This window comes from Bombina bombina, chromosome 1 (assembly GCF_027579735.1).
Source record: "Bombina bombina isolate aBomBom1 chromosome 1, aBomBom1.pri, whole genome shotgun sequence".
NCBI classification, from domain to species: Eukaryota; Metazoa; Chordata; class Amphibia; order Anura; family Bombinatoridae; genus Bombina; species Bombina bombina.
In genome coordinates, this window is record NC_069499.1 from 457,225,033 (window position 1) to 457,249,660 (window position 24,628).

The window sequence follows — 24,628 nt, forward strand, 5'->3', positions numbered from 1 at the left end:
AAAGTTGGTTTAGTCTGTATATTAAGATTAAAGGTGAGCAGATGGTGGTCTGAAATGGGAAATGGGCGACAGGTGAAATCAGAGATAGAGCAGAGATAGGAGAATACCAGATCAATAGAGTGTCCATCGTGGTGAGTAGGGTGGATTGTGAGAGGCCAAAGGAGCTATTGAGTGAGAGGAGTTTAGAGGTAACAGGGGCAGATGGGTTATCAATGGGGATGTTGAAGTCCCCCATAAATAGAGTAGGTATATTGGTAGAGAGAAAGTGAGGAAGTCAGGCAGCAAAGTTGTCAAGGAATTGGGAGGTGGGTCCAGGGGGGCGATAGATAACTGCCACTCTGAGAGAGAGGGGGAAAAAATGGAGAAAGGTATTGATAGGATCAGGATGGGGAAAGTAAGATCCCAACACTGCCACCATGTCTCTCACCTGGCCTAGGTGTGTGGCTAAAGTGGAGACCACCATGTGTGAGAACAGCAATAGAAGCAGTGTCAGAGGAAGATAGCCAGGTTTCAGTAATTGCTAAAAGGTTGAAAGCATTAGAAACAAACAGGTCGTGAACAGTTGTAAGTTTGTTACAGACAGAGTGTGCGTTCCAGAGAGCACAAGAAAAGAGAGGGGATAAGCACTGTGGGTTAATGGAGATAAGATTGTTAGTATTGCGTGACCTAGAGTTTTTGCAGTAGGAGACTGAGCGAGAGTGTGAAAGTTTGCTAATCGCTGCAGGGCAAGGGTTAGGAGAAACGTCACCAGCAGCAAGCAGTAGTAGGAGTGTGAATGACAAGAGGTGAGAGTGAGACTTGTAGGAGCGGGTATGATTAGACACAGGAGAGTTAGATGGGGAAGTGTTTCTAAGGAGACAGAGTAGTTCATGAGAGTTGCCTGATGAAACAGCCGATGCTAAAGCTGAGAAACGCGTTGCATTTTATGTAACCATTGGTTGTTTCTCAATTTTAACTGTTTTTAATAAACAACTTGTTTTATACAAGCATTGGTTCAGCACTTTATTGAGCAGCTTAGTCACTGCTTTTGACATTTTACCATTTGGAATCCACTATTTACTAAGTGGGGCAAGACACACCTGCATCGTTCTATCTTCACCTGGAGAGGATTAGCTGGTACACCCCAAGTTACCAGCCCACTCCTACCAGTACATAAGTGTACTTGGGCTAAATGTGAGTACCCATTTGGCGTTGTCTATTTGACTGTATCTTCATCCTGATATGCTGATGTACACATGAGGCGCCCCTCTGTTTTTTGTTTAAGTTGCATAGGTTTACTGTGAATCTAGTAATGCGGACAGCATATATCCTTATGTTTATCAAATTTAAAAAAAAAAAAAAAAACCTGTAAGACTAAAGTTGTAAATTAGAAAGTGCAAAGATTAAAAAGACGCCAAGCAAAAAAAGAATCGATTTAAACTTCCTTTCTCTTCTCAGATCAATGTGTTTTGGTAGACCTATTTTAATTAAATTTTTAATCTGGCTAGAAAGATAACAAATAGTGTACATATAATTTACTTGTAAATCCTTTATTTCTTTAGCATTTTCATGTGTTTATTATGCAAACTAGAAAGTGACAATCATTAAACCCCTTAACTACTGTGACGTATCCTATACATCGCTGGTCATTAAGGGATTGTCTGGGTATAATAGACCGCAAGACTGTGCTATCAGACCCTCCCTCCCTCCTGCAGGCTTGCTAAAATAGTATGGTCTTGCTGCTGGCGCGAGACTGCACTATTGAAAAAGTCACCCCCACAGAAAGGGGTTAATTCAGGTCTCAAAATGTTTTACATTTTAAAGCGGAATATTTGGATTGCGTACAAGTGCAACACATCACTCACCCCATGTAACACAATCACAATGAGCATGCTAACATTGTTCTGCACTAATTATTCAAAATATAGGAGGAATATTAAAAAGCAAAATATAGCAAAATAAATAAATCATAATAATAATAATAATCATAATAATGTCAATTGTAACACTACATTACTTTCATTAATAAAAATAATACAATTCTTTGTATTATTTAACTTTGGCATCCAATTAAAAGCCCGATGCACGATAATGTGTTGTGAATACCAATAGCTACTGACTTTTGACCGTAACTATAATTAGCATGTATACAAAATATATTGGAAAAATAACATAATTTATGGTCTGCTGCCTAGTTATGCTAATCCAACCTTTGTTGAAGGACCTCCAGTTTTTCAAGAAATCCAGTCTGGTTTGTTACTTCAATAACAATCCTTGAGGTAACTATGCCATCCATGAGTTCCTAACAAAAAACAAGGAATACATAAATAAATAAATTAAACAATTACATTATTGTGTTAACTTATAATGTAGATGTCAATAGTCCTATTTGGTACATACCTTAAAATCTGACTCTATTCTTTCAAATCTTTTAGCATCTTCAGGGAGTTGGTTTCTGATATCTTCTGAGTTGGCAAATATACTTTGCAAATGTGCCCATGTTTGTTGTACTTCCAGCCAGACAGAAATGACCATATCAGCCACAATCAATGTCTTCTGCCAACCTGTCACCTCCACCAAGAAGTATTCTACATATTTGCTCATCAAAATATTCTGCAGCTGGACCTGAGATAAAGGTAAACAACTACAAATAATATATATTCCAAATAAAAAAAGGAAATTTAAAGATAATTTAAAGATCATTAAATACAGATAACATTAATAAATGCAAAAAAATATAGTAATTTAGGTTAATACGTTTTATTTCATAGCACTTCAAATCATGTGCTATATTTAATCAAAATGTTGATTAATTAATATCATTAAATTAAGTTTATGGGCACCAACATACTATCTTTTCACAAAGAAAGTTATAGATCTTATTTTTTCACAAAGCAATTAGCTTACACTCAACTAGACTGACACTCCAACAATTTAAAGAAAAACTGCTACTGACTAAAACAAATTCTCCTTATAAACATAATAAAAAATATGATAAATAATGCACACAGTGCACAAATTAAAATTACATTCAACAAACAAATATTAAAATTCCAGTTTAGACCGAGCATCTTTTATTTTGGAAACCTCACTAGCGGCTTGGAATCCTCATAAAAAAAATCAGAAATACAATTGCAATTCCCTCTTACACTGGTTACAAATACTCACATTCTTCAGAACAAAACCATTAAAAATCCATTAAAACATGGAGAAATATAATACTCAATATCAGGGTACCAGTAGCACCCAGAGAACTCCAACCACTGTTGGATTTATTCAACAAAAGAAACATTCGTCACAGTGCCATGTATACTTGTAGAGTTTTTGGAGGCTGTGTGTATAAACCAGTTTATCCCTTCCTCATGGGACTCATGACTTTTTCAAGGATACATAATCCGCATTCCTCTTCCATTTTTTACAAAATGTCCATATTTCTTTCCAAACATTGCACTACGTTTAACTCTCTACCCTACCAACATGAGAATTTTAAAATGATCATTAAAGGGACACTAAAGTCAAAATTAATCTTTCATGATCCAGACAGAGCAGACAATTGTAAACAACTTTCCAATTTACTTCCATTGTCAAAATGTTCCATTATCAAAATATGTCTTTTTATATGCACAATTTCTGAGGCATCAGATTCTACTGAACATGTGCAAAAATTGCCAGTATATACTTACATATATTTTGTGATTGGCTGATGGATATCACATGATACTGGGGTCCGGGGAAGGAAAATTAAATTAACTTTGAAATTTGACAAAAAAAACCTATGACTCATTTGAAATTGAGACTGTGAGCCACTCAGGGGAGATGATCTAAGAAATCTATACCTAGATTACGAGTTTTGCGTTAGCTTTAAAAAGCAGCGTTGAGAGGTCCCAACGCTGCTTTTTTCCTAAAGCTAGTATTACGAGTCTTGCAGGTACAGGTGTACCGCTCACTTTTTTTCTGCGACTCGAAAATACCGCAAATCCACTTACATCAATTGCGTATCCCATATTTTCAATGGGACTTGCATAACGCCGGTATTACGAGTCTTCCTAAAAGTGAGCGGTACAGCCTCTCCTGTCAAGACTGGTACCGCATTTAAAAGTTAGTAGTTAAGAGTTTTATGGGCTAACGCCGTAACATAAAACTCTTAACTAAAGTGCTAAAATGTACACTAACACCTAAAAACTACCTATTAACCCCTAAACCGAGTCCCCCCCACATCGCAAACACTAAATAAAAATGTTTAACCCCTAATCTGCTGAACCGGAGATTGCCGACACTATAATAAATATATTAACCCCTAAACCGCCGTACTCCCGTATCACAAACACTAGTTAAATATTATTAACCCCTAATCTGCCGTCCCTAACATCGCCGCCACCTACCTACATTTATTAACCCCTAATCTGCCGCCCCAATGTCGCCGCCACTATATTAAATGTATTAACCCCTAAACCTAAGTCTAACCCTAACCCACCCTAACTTAAATATAATTTAAATACATCTAAATAAAATAACTACATTTAACTAAATTATTCCTATTTAAAACTAAATACTTACCTATAAAATAAACCATAAGCTAGCTGCAATATAACTAATAGTTACATTGTAGCTAGCTTAGGATTTATTTTTATTTTACAGGCAACTTCGTATTTATTTTAACTAGGTATTTTAACTAGGTACAATAGTTATTAAATACTTATTAACTATTTAATAGCTACCTAGTTCAAATAAATTCAAATTCAATCAACCAATCAGATTTTTCCTACCTTAATTCCGATTGGCTGATAGAATCCAATCGGAATTCGAGGGACGCCATCTTGGATGACATCATTTAAAGGAACCTTCATACGTCGTTAGTCCGTCGGCTGAGGAGGATTTTCTGCGTCGGAGGTCTTGAAGATAGAGCCACGAATGGATGAAGACTTCTGCCGGATGGAGGACCTCTTCTGCCCCGCTTGGATGAAGACTTCGGCCGGATGGAGGACCTCTTCTGCCCCGCTTGGATGAAGACTTCGGCCGGATGGAGGACCTCTTCTGCCCCGATCGGATGAAGACTTCGGCCCGGCTGGAGGACCACTTGTGCTCGCATCGGATGAAGATTTCGGCCCGGTTGGGTGAAGACGGCTCAAGGTAGAGTGATCTTCAATGGGGTAGTGTTAGGTTTATTTAAGGGGGGATCGGGTGGGTTTTAGAGTAGGGGTGGTGGGTTGTAATGTTGGGGGGGTATTGTATTGCTTTTTTTTTACAGGTAAAAGAGCTAATTACTTTGGGGCAATGCCCCGCAAAAAGCCATTTTAAGGGCTGGTAAAAGAGCTGGTTACTTTGTAATTTAGTTTAGGGTAGGGAAATTTTATTATTTTGGGGGGCTTTTTTATTTTATTAGGGGGTTTATATTAGGTGTAATTAGATTAAAATTCTTGTAATATTTTTTATTTTTTGTAATTTAGTGTTTGTTTTTTTGTAATATAGTTTAGTTTATTTAATTGTATTTTATATTAGATAATTGTAGTTAATTTATTTAATTAATTTATTGATAGTGTAGTGTTAGGTGTATTTGTAACCTAGGTTAGGATTTATTTTACAGGTAATTTTGTAATTATTTTAACTAGGTAGCTATTAAATAGTTATTAACTATTTAATAGCTATTGTACCTAGTTAAAATAAATACAAATATACCTGTAAAATAAATATAAATCCTAAAATAGCTACAATGTAATTATTAATTATATTGAAGCTATCTTAGGGTTTATTTTATAGGTAAGTATTTAGTTTTAAATAGGAATACTTTAGTTAATAATATTAATATTATTTAGATTTATTTAAATAATAATTAAGTTATGGGGTGTTAGGGTTAGACTTAGGTTTGGGGGTAATATATTTAATGTAGGTGGCGGCGGTGTAGGGGGATCAGATTAGGGGTTAATATATTTAATGTAGCTGGCGGCGGTGTAGGGGGATCAGATTAGGGGTTAATATATTTAATGTAGCTGGAGGCGGTGTAGGGGGTTCAGATTAGGGGTTAATATATTTAATGTAGCTGGCGGCGGTGTAGGGGGATCAGATTATGGGTTAATATATTTAATGTAGCTGGCGGCGGTGTAGGGGGATCAGATTAGGGGGTAATATATTTAATATAGGTGGCGGCGGGGTCCAGGAGCGGCGGTATAGGGGTTAAACACTTTATTTAGTGGCGGCGGGGTCCGGGAGCGGCGGTTTAGGGGTTAATACACTTTATTAGGTATATCGGTGGGGATTGCGGTTGACAGGTAGATAGACATTGCGCATGCGTTAGGTGTTAGTTTTTTTTTTGCAGGCATTTTAGGGAGTTACGGTGCTCCAATACTCAGCACAAGGCTTGTTACAGGTGCATTTTTTGGCGAGGTGAAAATGGAGTAAGATTTCTCCATTTTCGCCACGTAAGGCCTTGCGCTGTATATTGGATACCAAACTGCGCGTGTTTTGTATGTCAGTCTATGGGGGGAAAAACTACGGGCGAAGGCAGAAATATACGAGCGTAACTTCTATGTTACGCCGTATAAAAATTTGGCGTCTCCGGCTTTTGCGGGCGACGCTGCATATCGGATCGGGCCCCAAGTGTTTTAGCACTGCATTTTTATTATGCATTTGTTGATTATGCAACTCTACTGTGTTTAATGGTCCTTCAAATATATTGGAGAAGTGCATGGATAGGGGTTAATAATTGTGATTGTAGATATTGGGGAGCCAATAATTTTCCAAGGCTTCCTTTGACTCTTTTTTTCATCCACTGCATTAAACCCAGAATTTATACAAGGGCAAATTAATACGGTCAAATTTTACCTCTGGGTGTTCATTCCCATGGCCCAGAGGAAGGTGTAAATGTAACAACCAGCAGAGGTAGATCACATTGTTAACATTAATATACAGTGGGCAAGATTACAGGTAGCACGTTATGAGTTTTCTGTGTGCAATGATTTGTGGTGTTTTCTCAATTAATTTCCATTGTGCAGGTATTACAAATCTTATAAAATAATGATTGCGTGCACGCATTCGCCTTTTACACAACAATTATTTCCATGCTTGAAGAGCTGTAGTTAACAGTTTTGCGCAACATAAAAGTTTCATAAAACACTTTAAAAATACATTACAAAGTACAGTTACACTCATGTTAACACTGTCTAATATAAAATATATTTTAACCCTTTAAGGACACAGCTTACAGTTTGTTCAATTGTTTTATGACGGAAAAATTCTGTCAAATGTCCTTAAGAGGTTAAAAAAATATTGCACACAAAAGTTATAAGGGCTCAAAGATACAGGATCTCGAGTGTTAGACAAAAAAAAAGCTGACGCAGGGATTTTACATTGACATACATACACATACATAGAGAAACATGGAAACATGGATTTATATGTATAGACTTATGTTTAACTATGGAGATAATTAAAAGATTTTATATTACAATCTTATGCACATTAAACAATATCTCAGATGTATTTTCAATGCGATATTCGCATATAGATCTCGAGATATCTAGACATATATATATTCATGTGTATACAAGAGTAGATACAGCGCCTATATATCCATTTAAAATATGGGTGGTGTATGGGAATATGAGTGAAAACTAGAGCTGATTATTAGAAAAATAATAGCAATTAAAAGAATATTTAAAAAATATATAAATTATTGGAATCAATTATGCTTGAAGAATGATGAATAGATTATGAAACAGTGTTCATATGAGTCTTTAGACAATATATAGTCCGTAGTAAATCTTCATAAGCAGTTGGTATCAGTAAATAGATGGTATGTAATACCCTTACCAGATAATACCTCAATCTGATGAGGTAAGTATGCCGCACTGGGGGTATATACAGATGGTAGAATCTTCTCCTTGTATTCAGATGTGGTGCCTCTTGGGTTTTCGTGAGCCTCCTGGAGTATGCAGGGATATGTTTCTTGTTGTAGATAAATCCCTTGTACTTCCTTTATGTTGGTAGTTAGCCTCTTGGAGTACCTTTTCTGTCTTGGTATACACTTTCTCCAGAAGGTGTCCCACATCAGACCGGTCCTATACTAACCAGTTTCCAAATATCATCAAATATATAGAGAAATATTTATTTATAAATAAATAGAACATGTTCCGTTGTCAAAAAATTTTCACAATATAAAATATTTGCATTTTCATATACACTTTTCAAGGAGAATACGTCATGTGCTTTTCGCAACATGTTAGGGTTTTTGTGGGGTTTTTTTCTATTTGTCTTCTCTATTGACTTCTATGGAGAATACGTGAGCGCACACGCGATTTTGCGGTTTGCATTAAGTGGCTTAACTGCAATAAATATATTGGCATATTATGGGGTCATATTTGACCCCATCACTGCGCCATACATTTGTAAATTGTTTTTCAAATTAAAAATAATTGTGTCAAACAATGATCTGTCTATCTCTTAGTAAATTGCCACTCAAGCACCTAAATATCACAAATAAACCCCTATAAACTATTGATAGCAGGGGGCATTTCTGGGCAGCAGCCATGATTGATCTCAATATCTGAGGCTGTTAATGCCGATTATCCAGTGGAAATTACAGCATCAATAAGTGAAACCTATAAATATTGCAGATTCATGCTCTGATGAATCGATTGATCCAAGATTTCTGCATTTATGAGCTCCCAGCCCGGATCTGGACTGTTGAGACTCCAGGCAGTGACCTAACAATGAGGCTTCAACACCCCACCCCCAGTAACATGGATCAGGCAGTAACAGCTAAGCTGCTATAAACACTCTTGGATTTGATATGAGAGATGGCGTCTGCTATACCTACAGGAAGAAATTTCTACACTCCTAGAGAAACATTTTGTGGGCTGCATCGGCTTCTAGATCGCTGCTTTGCAACATGTGAGACTATAATTTATGAAAAGGACTCAGGGTCAGATAAGATATTCCAAGAGGTTATTGCAAAGTAGGCTCTCCTTAGTGCAGACAACCCAGACCATGCCCAGGGTATTGATCAAAACACCTATTGTAAGCACTTGCCTAGAGGAACTGCATTATCGGGGGAAATTTGGAGGAAGATAATCCATTTTAGAGTCAAGAATTAATTACCGGTTCTTGCAATCTGTGACCTGATCCAGTAGTTCCAGCACTACAATGAATGATAAACAATAGAAAGGATGATTTGTCCCTTTTGAGGTTCTGTAAACCTGCAGGGTATAATTTAGTGGAGCACTATGATAAACAAAGCTCTTAATGCTTGCTGAGGATACTATGGGGATAACTCAGAGATTATTTGTCACACACAGCGGTTAACAATCTTTTTCTATGTACTGTGGAGGTAATCTTGAGATGTGTGCTTATTAATTTTCAAATAGTACTTACTTGCTGGGGTGTGAATCCAATTTATATTCACTTGTGCATCTCAAGTACTGGTGTGGGTTAAAGAATGATCCCTTCTTGCATAAAACCCCCCTCTAGACTTCAATAATATGTGTCTAAACTCAATCTACCGGGGACAATATCTGATCTACTATTAATTGGGAAAATCCTTGTTGGGCTCACTGATAATTCTGCACTTTATTGTAATTATAGGTAGTTTGTCCAGGGGATAATCTTACTAGAAAAGAATGGTATGCATTACAACAGGATGATATTGTTGTTATTCGCCCATGGATAAGGGCAAGGTGATAGTTATATTAGATTATGAGAATTATAGACAGGACATCTTAACACAACTCTCTGATGGTAATAGTTATGCAAAATTAGAATCTGGCTCCACCTATAATTACAAAACAGTGATTAATCTGATAAAGGAACACACATTATTGCATGGTTTTATAGATACAGATAATCAAAAATGTTTGATAGCTGAAAATCCATGTAGCCCAAATATACTGTGCCAAAAAATCCATGAATCATTGGAAAATCCCTCAGGTAGACCAATAAAGTTCACATTGGACTCAGAGTTCCAACCAATCGCTAAATTAGTGAAATATGGTTGCAGCCGGTAGTTAAAAAAACATCTGCTGATTTAAAGGATTCTACTCATCTAATACACAAGATACGCAATTACGTAAATGTTGAACAAGGAGATATCTTGGTGACCATAGATGTTTACAGGATATGCACCATCATCCCACATGTTGGTGTGGAGGCTGTAAGATATCTACTGATAGAAATTTGCTTTTACACAATTATAATTTTCATTCAACAACATTAAAAAGGGGGTTTATACAATCATAATACCTTAGGGTGATCCAGAATAATACTAATTAGCAAAAGTAGATACAACAGCTAAATGAAATTAAATATATAAACAAAAGTTTACCGAAGTAAGGTATAACCAGCAGTGAATGGACCAAGATGAATTCGGATAAAAAGTATCTTTATGGGGGCGGAGCCAACTAAGGAGCGAGATGGCCGCACTTTCATGAATCTTTGCAAACAACCTTGGTAATATAGGGACACAACGCTAGTGTGAGGCCTCTACACCGCATAAAATGAGGATATAAATAAGGGGGAACCCCTAAGATATGCATATACTTGTAAGTGGTTCAAAAGAAAGTGGTGAAGCTGAGTACTAAGAAGTGACGCATCAAGATTGTCTGCCATTACACTGCAGAGTCTTTCTTGAATGGGATTCAATTGAACACTACTGAAAAGTCCATAACGATCTATGCAAGCGGAGAGCCAGCATGACTACAACTCTACATATATGCAACATATATGCAACAACCGATAGTGCTTAGAGAAGCTGCCTGCTTTATAAATTCTGGCCATGCTTTCCCTAGATCGATGGGTGTCAGGTCTACACCAAGTCTTTTACGATCACTTCAGGGAAATTAAAAGCCTGCTTAATAAGACCTGCAAAAGCCTACTCTCGCAAATATGCGAGCCATCAACAAATACATACCCGGGAACCTATAGTGACCGAGAGCCAAGTCAGCTGTCCTCAGCAGCTAAGGAGACCACCCAGGAGACTTATATTGCAGTTGCTGACAATATGGACATCACCACTGAGTTCCCTGTCGGTGCGGTTTGCTTGACACCGGGTTGTATGCTTTCAACTTACAAGTGTGAATGCCTGAAATGTTCAGAGCCCGGAGTCGGCCTGAGTGCAGTGACTCTACTTCTGGAGACTTTATCTTCAGTCCTTCTGATATGGCTTGACCCGATGACCACTACCACAGTATCGCTTGTCTTGCAGTGGAATTCTGATATTTTTTGCTCCGCTCCCCGGTCTGGGATTGGGTGACTGGGTTGAAGATATTAAGCCTATCTAAAAGGACCCTTCTTATGTATCCTATATGATCCACTAATGCTAATGATGACTCTAAAGTTTTTTTTGTTTTTTTTTTAAAATAATGTTTTTTTATTGAGGTTTTGCATAGTATACATAGAACATAAAACATAAACCGCCTTTTGAAACGAAAGAATGCTACAAATACAATTGAACAACATATTTCAGCAATGGTACAAGTCACAATAGATAGGCAGATGGAACCTCGATTTTATGATAAATTAATATGAGTGTCTGACCTGTTGAAATCTAAAGTATTAGGCCTAACGGCTTGTAGGTATAGTAAATAACTGGAGGTCAGATAGCTAGCTCTTTATGAGCTGTACAAAAAGAAGAAATGAGTATATGTTATGGGGGGAGGGGATATTCAGCGGATAAGCACTGCTATCAATATAAGGGGAGGGTTGGAGGGCGAAGCCATAAGAATAAACACATAAATATATATCTACAGTCAGACATCATAAAACATATATGATTTATGATATTGGGGGATCTCTGAAAAAAAATGTTATCGGAAAATTAGTTATATGAGATAATGTCAATGAAGGCCATACTTCTAGTAACATCTTAATGCGACTAGGGGTCCGTAAAGGAATGTCTCACCCAGAGTTAGCAATACATACATAGGTTAATGGCTGATATGAACGCATAATAAAGTATATAGGAGAGTTCAGAACATATGAGTGTGCTATATAACTAGTGGGCTATATGCTGTAATGATATCTCTAATCATGTACCTTCGTAATAGTCAATAAACTTAACTCTACCCAGGTGGGGTTTCAAAATTAGCGATACAGAAGGTCATTTATACTATATACATCCCTACACAAAATTGCAAAACATATTAGGTTAAGGTTATATTCCAGCAGGATATGCACAAGTATTCTACCCATATCAGCAGTAATTGCTTATGTATGGAACCTATTGTACTGGTATAACATCAATGCCAGTTAAATAATAATGAAAGTATAAGCACAATGTACATACTGCGTAAGCGGTCTGTTGAGTTAATAACTATGAATAGCAATATGTTATGTTAGGTATGCAGAGCATGAATGATTGCTGGTAAATAGCGGCTACCACCAGAATACTATATTACACTGCTCCGGCTATAAGCAGCACATTCCCAATTTTAGTGTATGCAAGAGCCTGAGGGAGGAAGCACATATAACCTAAAACCTAAAGTATGATAAACGGTATGAGTATCAATTGGTTAATAACAGCAAAAAGGATCAACAGATGTCTAGTTACGAGTACAGGAAGAATCCATTAACATGTGCATATTAGTATATAGAAAAACTTGCAGTATTTGTTGTAGGACAAAGCGACTGTAAAAATATCGTCATCTTCAGCCTGTCACAGTGGGAATACAGGATTGTAGCCATACCATAAATGTGGTGCGTTATATACATATGAGAGAAAATTGCATCATGTCTGTGAACATATATATAACATGAGAAGGAAAGGATTGCGTGCTGAGATTTAAGATAAAAAGCGTAACTACTGTAGATTGGGAGCTCCTAGCTCCTGGACCATCCACTTATACCATACTGTTACTTACTTATAAGGCCTAGATTTGGAGTTCGGCGGTAGCCGTCAAAACCAGCGTTAGAGGCTCCTAACGCTGGTTTTGGCCGCCCGCTGGTATTTGGAGTCAGTGATTAAAGGGTCTAACGCTCACTTTTCAGCCGCGACTTTTCCATACCGCAGATCCCCCTACGCCATTTGCGTAGCCTATATTTTCAATGGGATCTTTCTAACGCCGGTATTTAGAGTCGTTTCTGAAAATAGCAGGAGTTAAGAGCTTTCTGGCTAACGCCGGTTCATAAAGCTCTTAACTACTGTACCCTAAAGTACACTAACACCCATAAACTACCTATGTACCCCTAAACCGAGCTCCCCCCACATCGCCGACACTCGATTAAAATTTTTAACCCCTAATCTGCCGACCGCCACCTACGTTATATTTATGTACCCCTAATCTGCTGCCCCTAACCCCGCCGACCCCTGTATTATATTTATTAACCCCTAACCTGCCCCCCACAACATCGCCGCCAGCTACTTAAAATAATTAACCCCTAATCTTCCGACCGCAAAGCGCCGCCACCTACGTTATCCCTATGTACCCCTAATCTGCTACCCCTAACACCGCCGACCCCTATATTATATTTATTAACCCCTAATCTGCCCCCCTCAACGTCGCCGACACCTAACTTCAATTATTAACCCCTAATCTGACGACCGGAGCTCACCGCTATTCTAATAAATGTATTAACCCCTAAAGCTAAGTCTAACCCTAACACTAACACCCCCCTAACTTAAATATAATTTACATCTAACGAAATAAATTAACTCTTATTAAATAAATTATTCCTATTTAAAGCTAAATACTTACCTGTAAAATAAATCCTAATATAGCTACAATATAAATTATAATTACATTGTAGCTATTTTAGGATTAATATTTATTTTACAGGCAACTTTGTAATTATTTTAACCAGGTACAATAGCTATTAAATAGTTAAGAACTATTTAATAGTTACCTAGTTAAAATAATAACAAATTTACCTGTAAAATAAATCCTAACCTAAGATATAATTAAACTTAACACTACCCTATCAATAAAATAATTAAATAAACTACCTACAATTACCTACAATTAACCTAACACTACACTATCAATAAATTAATTAAACACAATTGCTACAAATAAATACAATTAAATAAACTAGCTAAAGTACAAAAAATAAAAAAGAACTAAGTTACAAAAAATAAAAAAATATTTACAAACATAAGAAAAATATTACAACAATTTTAAACTAATTACACCTACTCTAAGCCCCCTAATAAAATAACAAAGCCCCCCAAAATAAAAAATTCCCTACCCTATTCTAAATTAAAAAAGTTACAAGCTCTTTTACCTTACCAGCCCTGAACAGGGCCCTTTGCGGGGCATGCCCCAAGAATTTCAGCTCTTTTGCCTGTAAAAGAATAAATACAATATCCCCCCCCCCAACATTACAACCCACCACCCACATACCCCTAATCTAACCCAAACCCCCCTTAAATAAACCTAACACTAAGCCCCTGAAGATCTTCCTACCTTGTCTTCACCATCCAGGTATCACCGATCCGTCCTGGCTCCAACATCTTCATCCAACCCAAGCGGGGGTTGGCGATCCATAATCCGGTGCTGAAGAGGTCCAGAAGAGGCTCCAAAGTCTTCCTCCTATCCGGCAAGAAGAGGACATCCGGACCGGCAAACATCTTCTCCAAGCGGCATCTTCGATCTTCTTCCATCCGGTGCGGAGCGGGTCCATCTTGAAGCAGGCGACGCGGATCCATCCTCTTCTTCCGATGTCTCCCGACTAATGACGGTTCCTTTAAGGGACGTCATCCAAGATGGCGTCCCTCGAATTCCGATTGGCTGATAGGATTCTATCAGCCAATCGGAATTAAGGTAGGAATTTTCTGATTGGCTGATGGAATCAGCCAATCAGAATCAAGTTCAATCCGATTGGCTGATCCAATCAGCCAATCAGATTGAGCTCGCATTCTATTGGCTGTTCCGATCAGCCAATAGAATGCTAGCTCAATCTGATTGGCTGATTGGATCGGCCAATCGGATTGAACTAGATTCTGATTGGCTGATTCCATCAGCCAATCAGAAAATTCCTACCTTAATTCCGATTGGCTGATAGAATCCTATCAGCCAATCGGAATTCGAGGGACGCCATCTTGGATGACGTCCCTTAAAGGAACAGTCATTCGTCGTTCAGTCGTCGGTCCGGATGGATGTTCCGCGCTGGAGGTCTTCAGGATCCTGCCGCTTCGCTCCGGATGGAAGACCATAGAAGATGCCGCCTGGATGATGACTTCAATCGGATGGAAGATCCTCTTCTGCCGCGCTTGGATGAAGACTTTGACCGGATCATGGACCTCTTCAGCCCCCGCTTGGGCTTGGATCAGGACATCGGAGGAGCTCTTCAGGACGGATCGGTGAACCTGGATGGTGAAGACAAGGTAGGAAGATCTTCAGGGGCTTAGTGTTTATTTAAGGGGGGTTTGGGTTAGATTAGGGGTATGTGGGTGGTGGGTTGTAATGTTGGGGGGGGGTATTGTATTTATTCTTTTACAGGCAAAAGAGCTGAAATTCTTGGGGCATGCCCCGCAAAGGGCCCTGTTCAGGGCTGGTAAGGTAAAAGAGCTTGTAACTTTTTTAATTTAGAATAGGGTAGGGAATTTTTTATTTTGGGGGTCTTTGTTATTTTATTAGGGGGCTTAGAGTAGGTGTAATTAGTTTAAAATTGTTGTAATATTTTTCTTATGTTTGTAAATATTTTTTTATTTTCTGTAACTTAGTTCTTTTTTATTTTTTGTACTTTAGCTAGTTTATTTAATTGTATTTATTTGTAGGAATTGTATTTAATTTATTTATTGATAGTGTAGTGTTAGGTTAATTGTAGGTAATTGTAGGTAGTTTATTTAATTATTTTATTGATAGGGTAGTGTTAGGTTTAATTATAACTTAGGTTAGGATTTATTTTACAGGTAAATTTGTTATTATTTTAACTAGGTAACTATTAAATAGTTCTTAACTATTTAATAGCTATTGTACCTGGTTAAAATAATTACAAAGTTGCCTGTAAAATAAATATTAATCCTAAAATAGCTACAATATAATTATTATTTATATTGTAGCTATATTAGGATTTATTTTACAGGTAAGTATTTAGCTTTAAATAGGAATAAGTTATTTAATAAGAGTTAATTTATTTCGTTAGATGTAAATTATATTTAAGTTAGGGGGGTGTTAGTGTTAGGGTTAGACTTAGCGTTAGGGGTTAATCCATTTATTAGAATAGCGGTGAGCTCCGCTCGGAAGATTAGGGGTTAATAATTGAAGGTAGGTGTCGGCGATGTTAGGGAGGGCAGATTAGGGGTTAATACTATTTATGATAGGGTTAGTGAGGCGGATTAGGGGTTAATAACTTTATTATAGTAGCGCTCAGGTCCGCTCGGCAGATTAGGGGTTAATAAGTGTAGGCAGGTGTCGGCGACGTTGAGGGGGGCAGATTAGGGGTTAATAAATATAATATAGGGGTCGGCGATGTTAGGGCAGCAGATTAGGGGTACATAGGGATAACGTAGGTTGCGGCGGTTTACGGAGCGGCAGATTAGGGGTTAAAAAAAATATGCAGGGGTCAGCGATAGCGGGGGCGGCAGATTAGGGGTTAATAAGTGTAAGATTAGGGGTGTTTAGACTCGGGGTACATGTTAGAGTGTTAGGTGCAGACGTAGGAAGTGTTTCCCCATAGGAAACAATGGGGCTGCGTTAGGAGCTGAACGCTGCTTTTTTGCAGGTGTTAGGTTTTTTTTCAGCTCAAACAGCCCCATTGTTTCCTATGGGAGAATCGTGCACGAGCACGTTTTTGAGGCCGGCCGCGTCCGTAAGCAACTCTGGTATCGAGAGTTGCATTTGCGGTAAAAATGCTCTACGCTCCTTTTTTGGAGCCTAACGCAGCATTTGTTTGAACTCTCGATACCAGAGTTAATTTTATGGTGCGGCCAGAAAAAAGCCCGCGGAGCGTTAACAGCCCTTTTACCGCCAAACTCCAAATCTAGGCCTTAGGTAATAATATGAAAATGGGTATGGGACATCACACTATAAAGCTATCCTATATACAATAAGACAAGGGTGATAATCTCTGAAGGGAATACACATATTACACATATTAATAGCAAGAAGGTACATGAATTAGAATTGCAGATATCTCATAATATTTAAAGCCAGGATACATAAAAAACTATTAGAGATGCCCATAGTACAAGTAAACCTATGAACAAAGAACCATAACTATAAATGTCCTGGTCTATAAACATTACCAACGCAAAGGCAAAAGAGCATGATGTAACTCTAGACAGGGGGAGCAATTGGAGATGGAATTATAAATAGATCATGACATGAAGCATTCTTAGAACAAAAGCCCTATATAGCAAAAGTTTACCAGAGTTTATACAGTCATAACTTTGAAAAAGAAGAATAGCTAATTCTAATTGAAAGAGTCAATTAACCTAGTTTATATATCTTGTCCCTATTTTCTGTGTATGTACTGCAAAGTTAATGCGGTCATCCCTTGGTGAATGAGCTTAGAGTGTATTAGGGTTAGTATTACAGTTAGTGCAGTAACAGGAACTATTTGGAAAGCGATCCCTCTGCTAAGATGTCTACAGCAAGTGGGAGGCAATAAAACAATACATAATGCTATACTATGAGGTACAAAACATATTAAGGTCTCAATATCCCAGAACACTTATTTACATTTAAGTCCATACATACTAGTTATTAGGAGGAATAAGAGCATTTTAAACATCAAGTGTCCTGTGAAATCTCTTTTGATAATACACATAGACCTGCCTCTGTACATAGTCCGTTAGTAGCCTTTCAGGTTCAGGGTACTGAGAGTTAACCTGGCTTAATATTCAATCTGTGGGAAAAAACATAATTTATGCTTACCTGATAAATTCCTTTCTTCTGTAGTGTGATCAGTCCACGGGTCATCATTACTTCTGGGATATTACTCCTCCCCAACAGGAAGTGCAAGAGGATTCACCCAGCAGAGCTGCATATAGCTCCTCCCCTCTACGTCACTCCCAGTCATTCGACCAAGGACCAACGAGAAAGGAAAAGCCAAGGGTGAAGTGGTGACTGGAGTATAAATTAAAAAATATATACCTGCCTTAAAAACAGGGCGGGCCGTGGACTGATCACACTACAGAAGAAAGGAATTTATCAGGTAAGCATAAATTATGTTTTCTTCTGTTAAGTGTGATCAGTCCACGGGTCATCATTACTTCTGGGATACCAATACCAAAGCAAAAGTACACGGATGACGGGAGGGATAGGCAGGCTCTTTATACAGAAGGAACCACTGCCTGAAGAACCTTTCTCCCAAAAATAGCCTCCGATGAAGCAAAAGTGTCAAATTTGGAAAATTTGGAAAAAGTATGAAGCGAAGACCAAGTTGCAGCCTTGCAAATCTGCTCAACAGAGGCCTCATTCTTGAAGGCCCAAGTGGAAGCCACAGCTATAGTAGAATGAGCTGTAATTCTTTCAGGAGGCTGCTGTCCAGCAGTCTCATAAGCTAAACGAATTATGCTACGAAGCCAAAAAGAAAGAGAGGTAGCAGAAGCCTTTTGGCCTCTCCTCTGCCCAGAGTAAACGACAAACAGAGAAGACGTTTGTCGAAATTCCTTAGTTGCCTGTAAGTAAAATTTTAGAGCACGGACTACATCCAGGTTGTGCAGTAGACGTTCCTTCTTCGAAGAAGGATTTGGGCACAAAGAAGGAACAACAATCTCTTGATTGATATTCCTGTTAGTAACTACCTTAGGTAAGAATCCAGGTTTAGTACGCAGAACTACCTTATCCGAATGAAAAATCAAATAAGGAGAATCACAATGTAAGGCTGATAATTCAGAGACTCTTCGAGCCGAGGAAATAGCCATTAAAAATAGAACTTTCCAAGATAACAACTTTATATCAATGGAATGAAGGGGTTCAAACGGAACGCCCTGTAAAACATTAAGAACAAGGTTTAAACTCCATGGTGGAGCAACAGTTTTAAACACAGGCTTAATCCTGGCCAAAGCCTGACAAAAAGCCTGGACGTCAGGAACTTCTGACAGACGTTTGTGTAACAGAATGGACAGAGCTGAAATCTGTCCCTTTAATGAACTAGCAGATAAACCCTTTTCTAAACCTTCTTGTAGAAAAGACAATATCCTAGGAATCCTAACCTTACTCCAAGAGTAACCTTTGGATTCACACCAATATAGGTATTTACGCCATATCTTATGGTAAATCTTTCTGGTAACAGGCTTCCTAGCCTGTATTAAGGTATCAATAACTGACTCAGAAAACCCACGTCTTGATAAAATCAAGCGTTCAATTTCCAAGCAGTCAGCTTCAGAGAAGTTAGATTTTGATGTTTGAAGGGACCCTGTATCAGAAGGTCCTGTTTCAGAGGTAGAGACCAAGGTGGACAGGATGACATGTCCACCAGGTCTGCATACCAAGTCCTGCGTGGCCACGCAGGTGCTATTAGAATCACTGATGCTCTCTCTTGTTTGATTCTGGCAATCAATCGAGGAAGCATCGGGAAGGGTGGAAACACGTAAGCCATCCTGAAGTCCCAAGGTGCTGTCAGGGCATCTATCAGGACTGCTCCTGGATCCCTGGATCTGGACCCGTAACGAGGAAGCTTGGCGTTCTGTCGAGACGCCATGAGATCTATCTCTGGTTTGCCCCAACGTCGAAGTATTTGGGCAAAGACCTCCGGATGGAGTTTCCACTCCCCCGGATGAAAAGTCTGACAACTTAAGAAATCCGCCTCCCAGTTCTCCACTCCCGGGATGTGGATTGCTGACAGGTGGCAAGAGTGAGACTCTGCCCAGCGAATTATCTTTGATACTTCCATCATAGCTAGGGAGCTTCTTGTCCCTCCCTGATGGTTGATGTAAGCTACAGTCGTGATGTTGTCCGACTGAAACCTGATGAACCCCCGAGTTGTCAACTGGGGCCAAGCCAGGAGGGCATTGAGAACTGCTCTCAATTCCAGAATGTTTATTGGCAGGAGACTCTCCTCCTGACTCCATTGTCCCTGAGCCCTCAGAGAATTCCAGATGGCACCCCAACCTAGAAGGCTGGCGTCTGTTGTTACAATTGTCCAGTCTGGTCTGCTGAATGGCATCCCCCTGGACAGATGTGGCCGAGAAAGCCACCATAGAAGAGAATTTCTGGTCTCTTGATCCAGATTCAGAGAAGGGGATAAGTCTGAGTAATCCCCATTCCACTGACTTAGCATGCACAGTTGCAGTGGTCTGAGGTGTAAGCGTGCAAAGGGTACTATGTCCATTGCCGCTACCATTAAGCCGATTACCTCCATGCATTGAGCCACTGACGGGTGTTGAATGGAATGAAGGGTGCGGCAAGCACTTTGAAGTCTTGTTAGCCTGTCCTCTGTCAGGTAAATCTTCATTTCTACAGAATCTATAAGAGTCCCCAGGAAGGGAACTCTTGTGAGAGGAATGAGTGAACTTTTCTTTTCGTTCACCTTCCATCCATGTGACCTTAGAAATGCCAGTACTAACTCTGTATGAGACTTGGCAGTTTGAAAGCTTGAAGCTTGTATCAGAATGTCGTCTAGGTATGGAGCTACCGAGATTCCCCGCGGTCTTAGTACCGCCAGAAGAGCACCCAGAACCTTTGTGAAGATTCTTGGAGCTGTAGCCAATCCGAATGGAAGAGCCACAAACTGGTAATGCCTGTCTAGGAAGGCAAACCTTAGGTACCGGTAATGATCTTTGTGAATCGGTATGTGAAGGTAAGCATCTTTTAAATCTACAGTGGTCATGTACTGACCCTCTTGGATCATAGGTAAAATTGTCCGAATAGTCTCCATCTTGAACGATGGAACTCTTAGGAATTTGTTTAGGATCTTTAAGTCCAGGATTGGTCTGAAAGTTCCCTCTTTTTTGGGAACCACAAACAGATTTGAGTAAAACCCCTGTCCCTGTTCCGATCGTGGAACTGGATGGATTACTCCCATTAACAAGAGCTCTTGTACGCAGCGTAGAAACGCCTCTTTCTTTGTCTGGATTGATGACAACCTTGACAGATGAAATCTCTCTCTTGGAGGAGAGTATTTGAAGTCCAGAAGGTATCCCTGAGATATTATCTCTAGCGCCCAGGGATCCTGGACATCTCTTGCCCAAGCCTGGGCGAAGAGAGAAAGTCTGCCCCCCACTAGATCTGATCCCGGATCGGGGGCCCTCAATTCATGCTGTTTTAGGGGCAGCAGCAGGTTTCCTGGTCTGCTTGCCCTTGTTCCAGGACTGGTTAGGTTTCCAGCCTTGTCTGTAGCGGGCAACAGCTCCTTCCTGTTTTGGTGCAGAGGAAGTTGATGCTGCTCCTGCTTTGAAATTACGAAAGGAACGAAAATTAGACTGTCTAGCCTTAGCTTTGGCTTTGTCCTGAGGCAGGGCATGGCCTTTACCTCCTGTGATGTCAGAGATAATCTCTTTCAACCCGGGCCCGAATAAGGTCTGCCCTTTGAAAGGTATATTAAGCAATTTAGACTTAGAAGTAACATCAGCTGACCAGGATTTTAGCCACAGCGCCCTGCGTGCCTGAATGGCGAATCCTGAATTCTTCGCCGTAAGTTTAGTAAGATGTACTACGGCCTCCGAAATGAATGAATTAGCTAGTTTAAGGACTCTAAGCCTGTCCGTAATGTCGTCCAGAGTAGCTGAACTAATGTTCTCTTCCAGAGATTCAATCCAGAATGCCGCTGCAGCCGTGATCGGCGCAATGCATGCAAGGGGTTGCAATATAAAACCTTGTTGAACAAACATTTTCTTAAGGTAACCCTCTAATTTTTTATCCATTGGATCTGAAAAAGCACAGCTATCCTCCACCGGGATAGTGGTACGCTTAGCTAAAGTAGAAACTGCTCCCTCCACCTTAGGGACCGTTTGCCATAAGTCCCGTGTGGTGGCGTCTATTGGAAACATTTTTCTAAATATCGGAGGGGGTGAGAACGGCACACCGGGTCTATCCCACTCCTTAGTAACAATTTCAGTAAGTCTCTTAGGTATAGGAAAAACCTCAGTACTCGCCGGTACCGCAAAATATTTATCCAACCTACACATTTTCTCTGGTATTGCAACTGTGTTACAATCATTCAGAGCCGCTAACACCTCCCCTAGTAATACACGGAGGTTTTCCAGTTTAAATTTAAAATTTGAAATATCTGAATCCAGTCTGTTTGGATCAGAACCGTCACCTACAGAATGAAGTTCTCCGTCCTCATGTTCTGCCACCTGTGACGCAGTGTCTGACATGGCCCTAATATTATCAGCGCACTCTGTTCTCACCCCAGAGTGATCACGCTTACCTCTTAGTTCTGGTAATTTAGCCAAAACTTCAGTCATAACAGTAGCCATATCCTGTAATGTGATTTGTAATGGCCGCCCAGATGTACTCGGCGCTACAATATCACGCACCTCCCGAGCGGGAGATGCAGGTACTGACACGTGAGGCGAGTTAGTCGGCATAACTCTCCCCTCGTTGTTTGGTGAAATTTGTTCAATTTGTACAGATTGACTTTTATTTAAAGTAGCATCAATACAGTTAGTACATAAATTTCTATTGGGCTCCACTTTGGCATTGCAACAAATGACACAGGTATCATCCTCTGAATCAGACATGTTTAACACACTAGCAAATAAACTTGCAACTTGGAATACAATTCAATTAGAATAATATTAAAAACGTACTGTGCCTTTAAGAAGCACAGAAGATCTATGACAGTTGAAAATTAATAAATTGAAACAGTTATAGCCTCAATCCTTGTAAACAACACAACTTTAGCAAAGGTTTAATCCCATTAGCAAAGATAACAAATTCTGAAAGCAGGAAACAAATTACAGAATAAACGTTTTTTATCTCAGTCAACTATAATTCTCACAGCTCTGCTGAGAGAAATTACCTCCCTCAAAATAAGTTTTGAAGACCCCTGAGCTCTGTAGAGATGAACCGGATCATGCAGGAAATACAATGAGCTGCTGACTGAAATATCTGATGCGTAGCAAAAGCGCCAAAAAACGGCCCCTCCCCCTCACACACAGCAGTGAGAGAGAACAGAAACTGACAGAAAAAAGATTAAGCAACTGCCAAGTGGAAAAATAGTGCCCAAACATTTATTCACTCAGTACCTCAGCAAATGAAAACGATTTTACATTCCAGCAAAAACGTTAAACATAATTTCTAGTTATTAAACAGCTTTATGTACTTCTTACAGTGTAATTCTAGCGAAGAACCATTCCCCAGAATACTGAAGTGTAAAGTATACATACATGACATTATATCGGTATGGCAGGATTTTCTCATCAATTCCATTGTCAGAAATAAAAGCTGCTACATACCTCTATGCAGATTCATCTGCCCGCTGTCCCCTGATCTGAAGTTTACCTCTCCTCAGATGGCCGAGAAACAGTAATATGATCTTAACTACTCCGGCTAAAATCATAGCAAAAACTCTGGTAGATTCTTCTTCAAACTCTGCCAGAGAGGTAATAACACACTCCGGTGCTATTTTAAAATAACAAACTTTTGATTGAAGATATAAAACTAAATATAATCACCATAGTCCTCTCACACATCCTATCTAGTCGTTGGGTGCAAGAGAATGACTGGGAGTGACGTAGAGGGGAGGAGCTATATGCAGCTCTGCTGGGTGAATCCTCTTGCACTTCCTATTGGGGAGGAGTAATATCCCAGAAGTAATGATGACCCGTGGACTGATCACACTTAACAGAAGAAAGCAACATCTCCGTTGCATGTAAAAGCTAAAGGGCAGTGTAAGATGCTTAGAGGAGTAAAATGTCAGTAAAGTTTGTCGGCCATCTCAGGGAGAGCAAACATAAGCAGTGCTAAATACCCTCCTCATCCTATGCCGCATAAAGCGAAAGAGTTGTGTGTGCTTGCTTACTCCCATGTCCCAAATGTCCATCTTATCAGGGCTGAAGACTTGCAGGTCAAAATTTGCTTCGGGGAAGTCAGAAGGGATGATCCACAGAGGAGGAACGCCATGTGAGCTAATCTTCTGTTATGTAGGCTCTTCTCTCGAGATTTTACCTCTGGTGGGACAACAGTCTCAAATCCGGGGCTCCAGAGAGGGCCCATGGCAGAGTTGAGATCGGAAGAATTCACAGGACCACCGGAGTCCAACCTCTGTTCCTGCAGGTCCGAAGTGTATTCACATTTGTTATACTCGCATTCAAGAGAGCTTGAGTCACGTAGCTGATATTCCGTCTGTTCCTCCAAACAGTTAGCGTCCTCTGATGCGAGCGCAATAAGAGTCACCTGGGTCTCATGTGCCTGTGCGCATAAAACACTCTGTTGCGCTGGTGTTAGGGCTGTCGGTAATTGTATATATGACCGTTGTTCCACTTGCTCCGCCATTGTTGCTACCGGTTCCATGTGACATTCAAAGCTGCATTTGATAACGTTTCTCACACTGTTATAGTTTCTTGTCATACGAGCTCCCAATTCTGTTAGGCATGCTCTTATCTCAGAGTAAGATACCTCCATCGTCTATAATAAAGCCTATGAGCCTCAGAAGGTCAAGCAGATTTATGAATGTCTGAGGAGTACTGTAGCTAAGATAGCGGGTCCCGCCGCAGGGCTTTACTTCTTTTAGTAGTCTAGGAGTCCGAGTGTCCGCAGAGATGATGATTTCCTGAATGCTCTATAGACTAAGGCAAGCATCTGAGGTCCACATCCAATAGAAGGAAGAAGTT

At 39.5% G+C, this 24,628-nt stretch overlaps 1 protein-coding gene across 1 annotated transcript in view; it reads right to left on the bottom strand.

Annotated features, from left to right (window-relative positions):
* Window positions 1-24,628, bottom strand: part of LOC128658546 (dynein axonemal heavy chain 11-like) — a 1,692,686-nt gene that overhangs the window by 1,005,876 nt on the left and 662,182 nt on the right. The window contains 2 exon segments of the mRNA XM_053712841.1: window positions 2,190-2,281; window positions 2,380-2,604. Of these exon segments, the coding sequence (XP_053568816.1) occupies window positions 2,190-2,281; window positions 2,380-2,604 (317 nt within the window).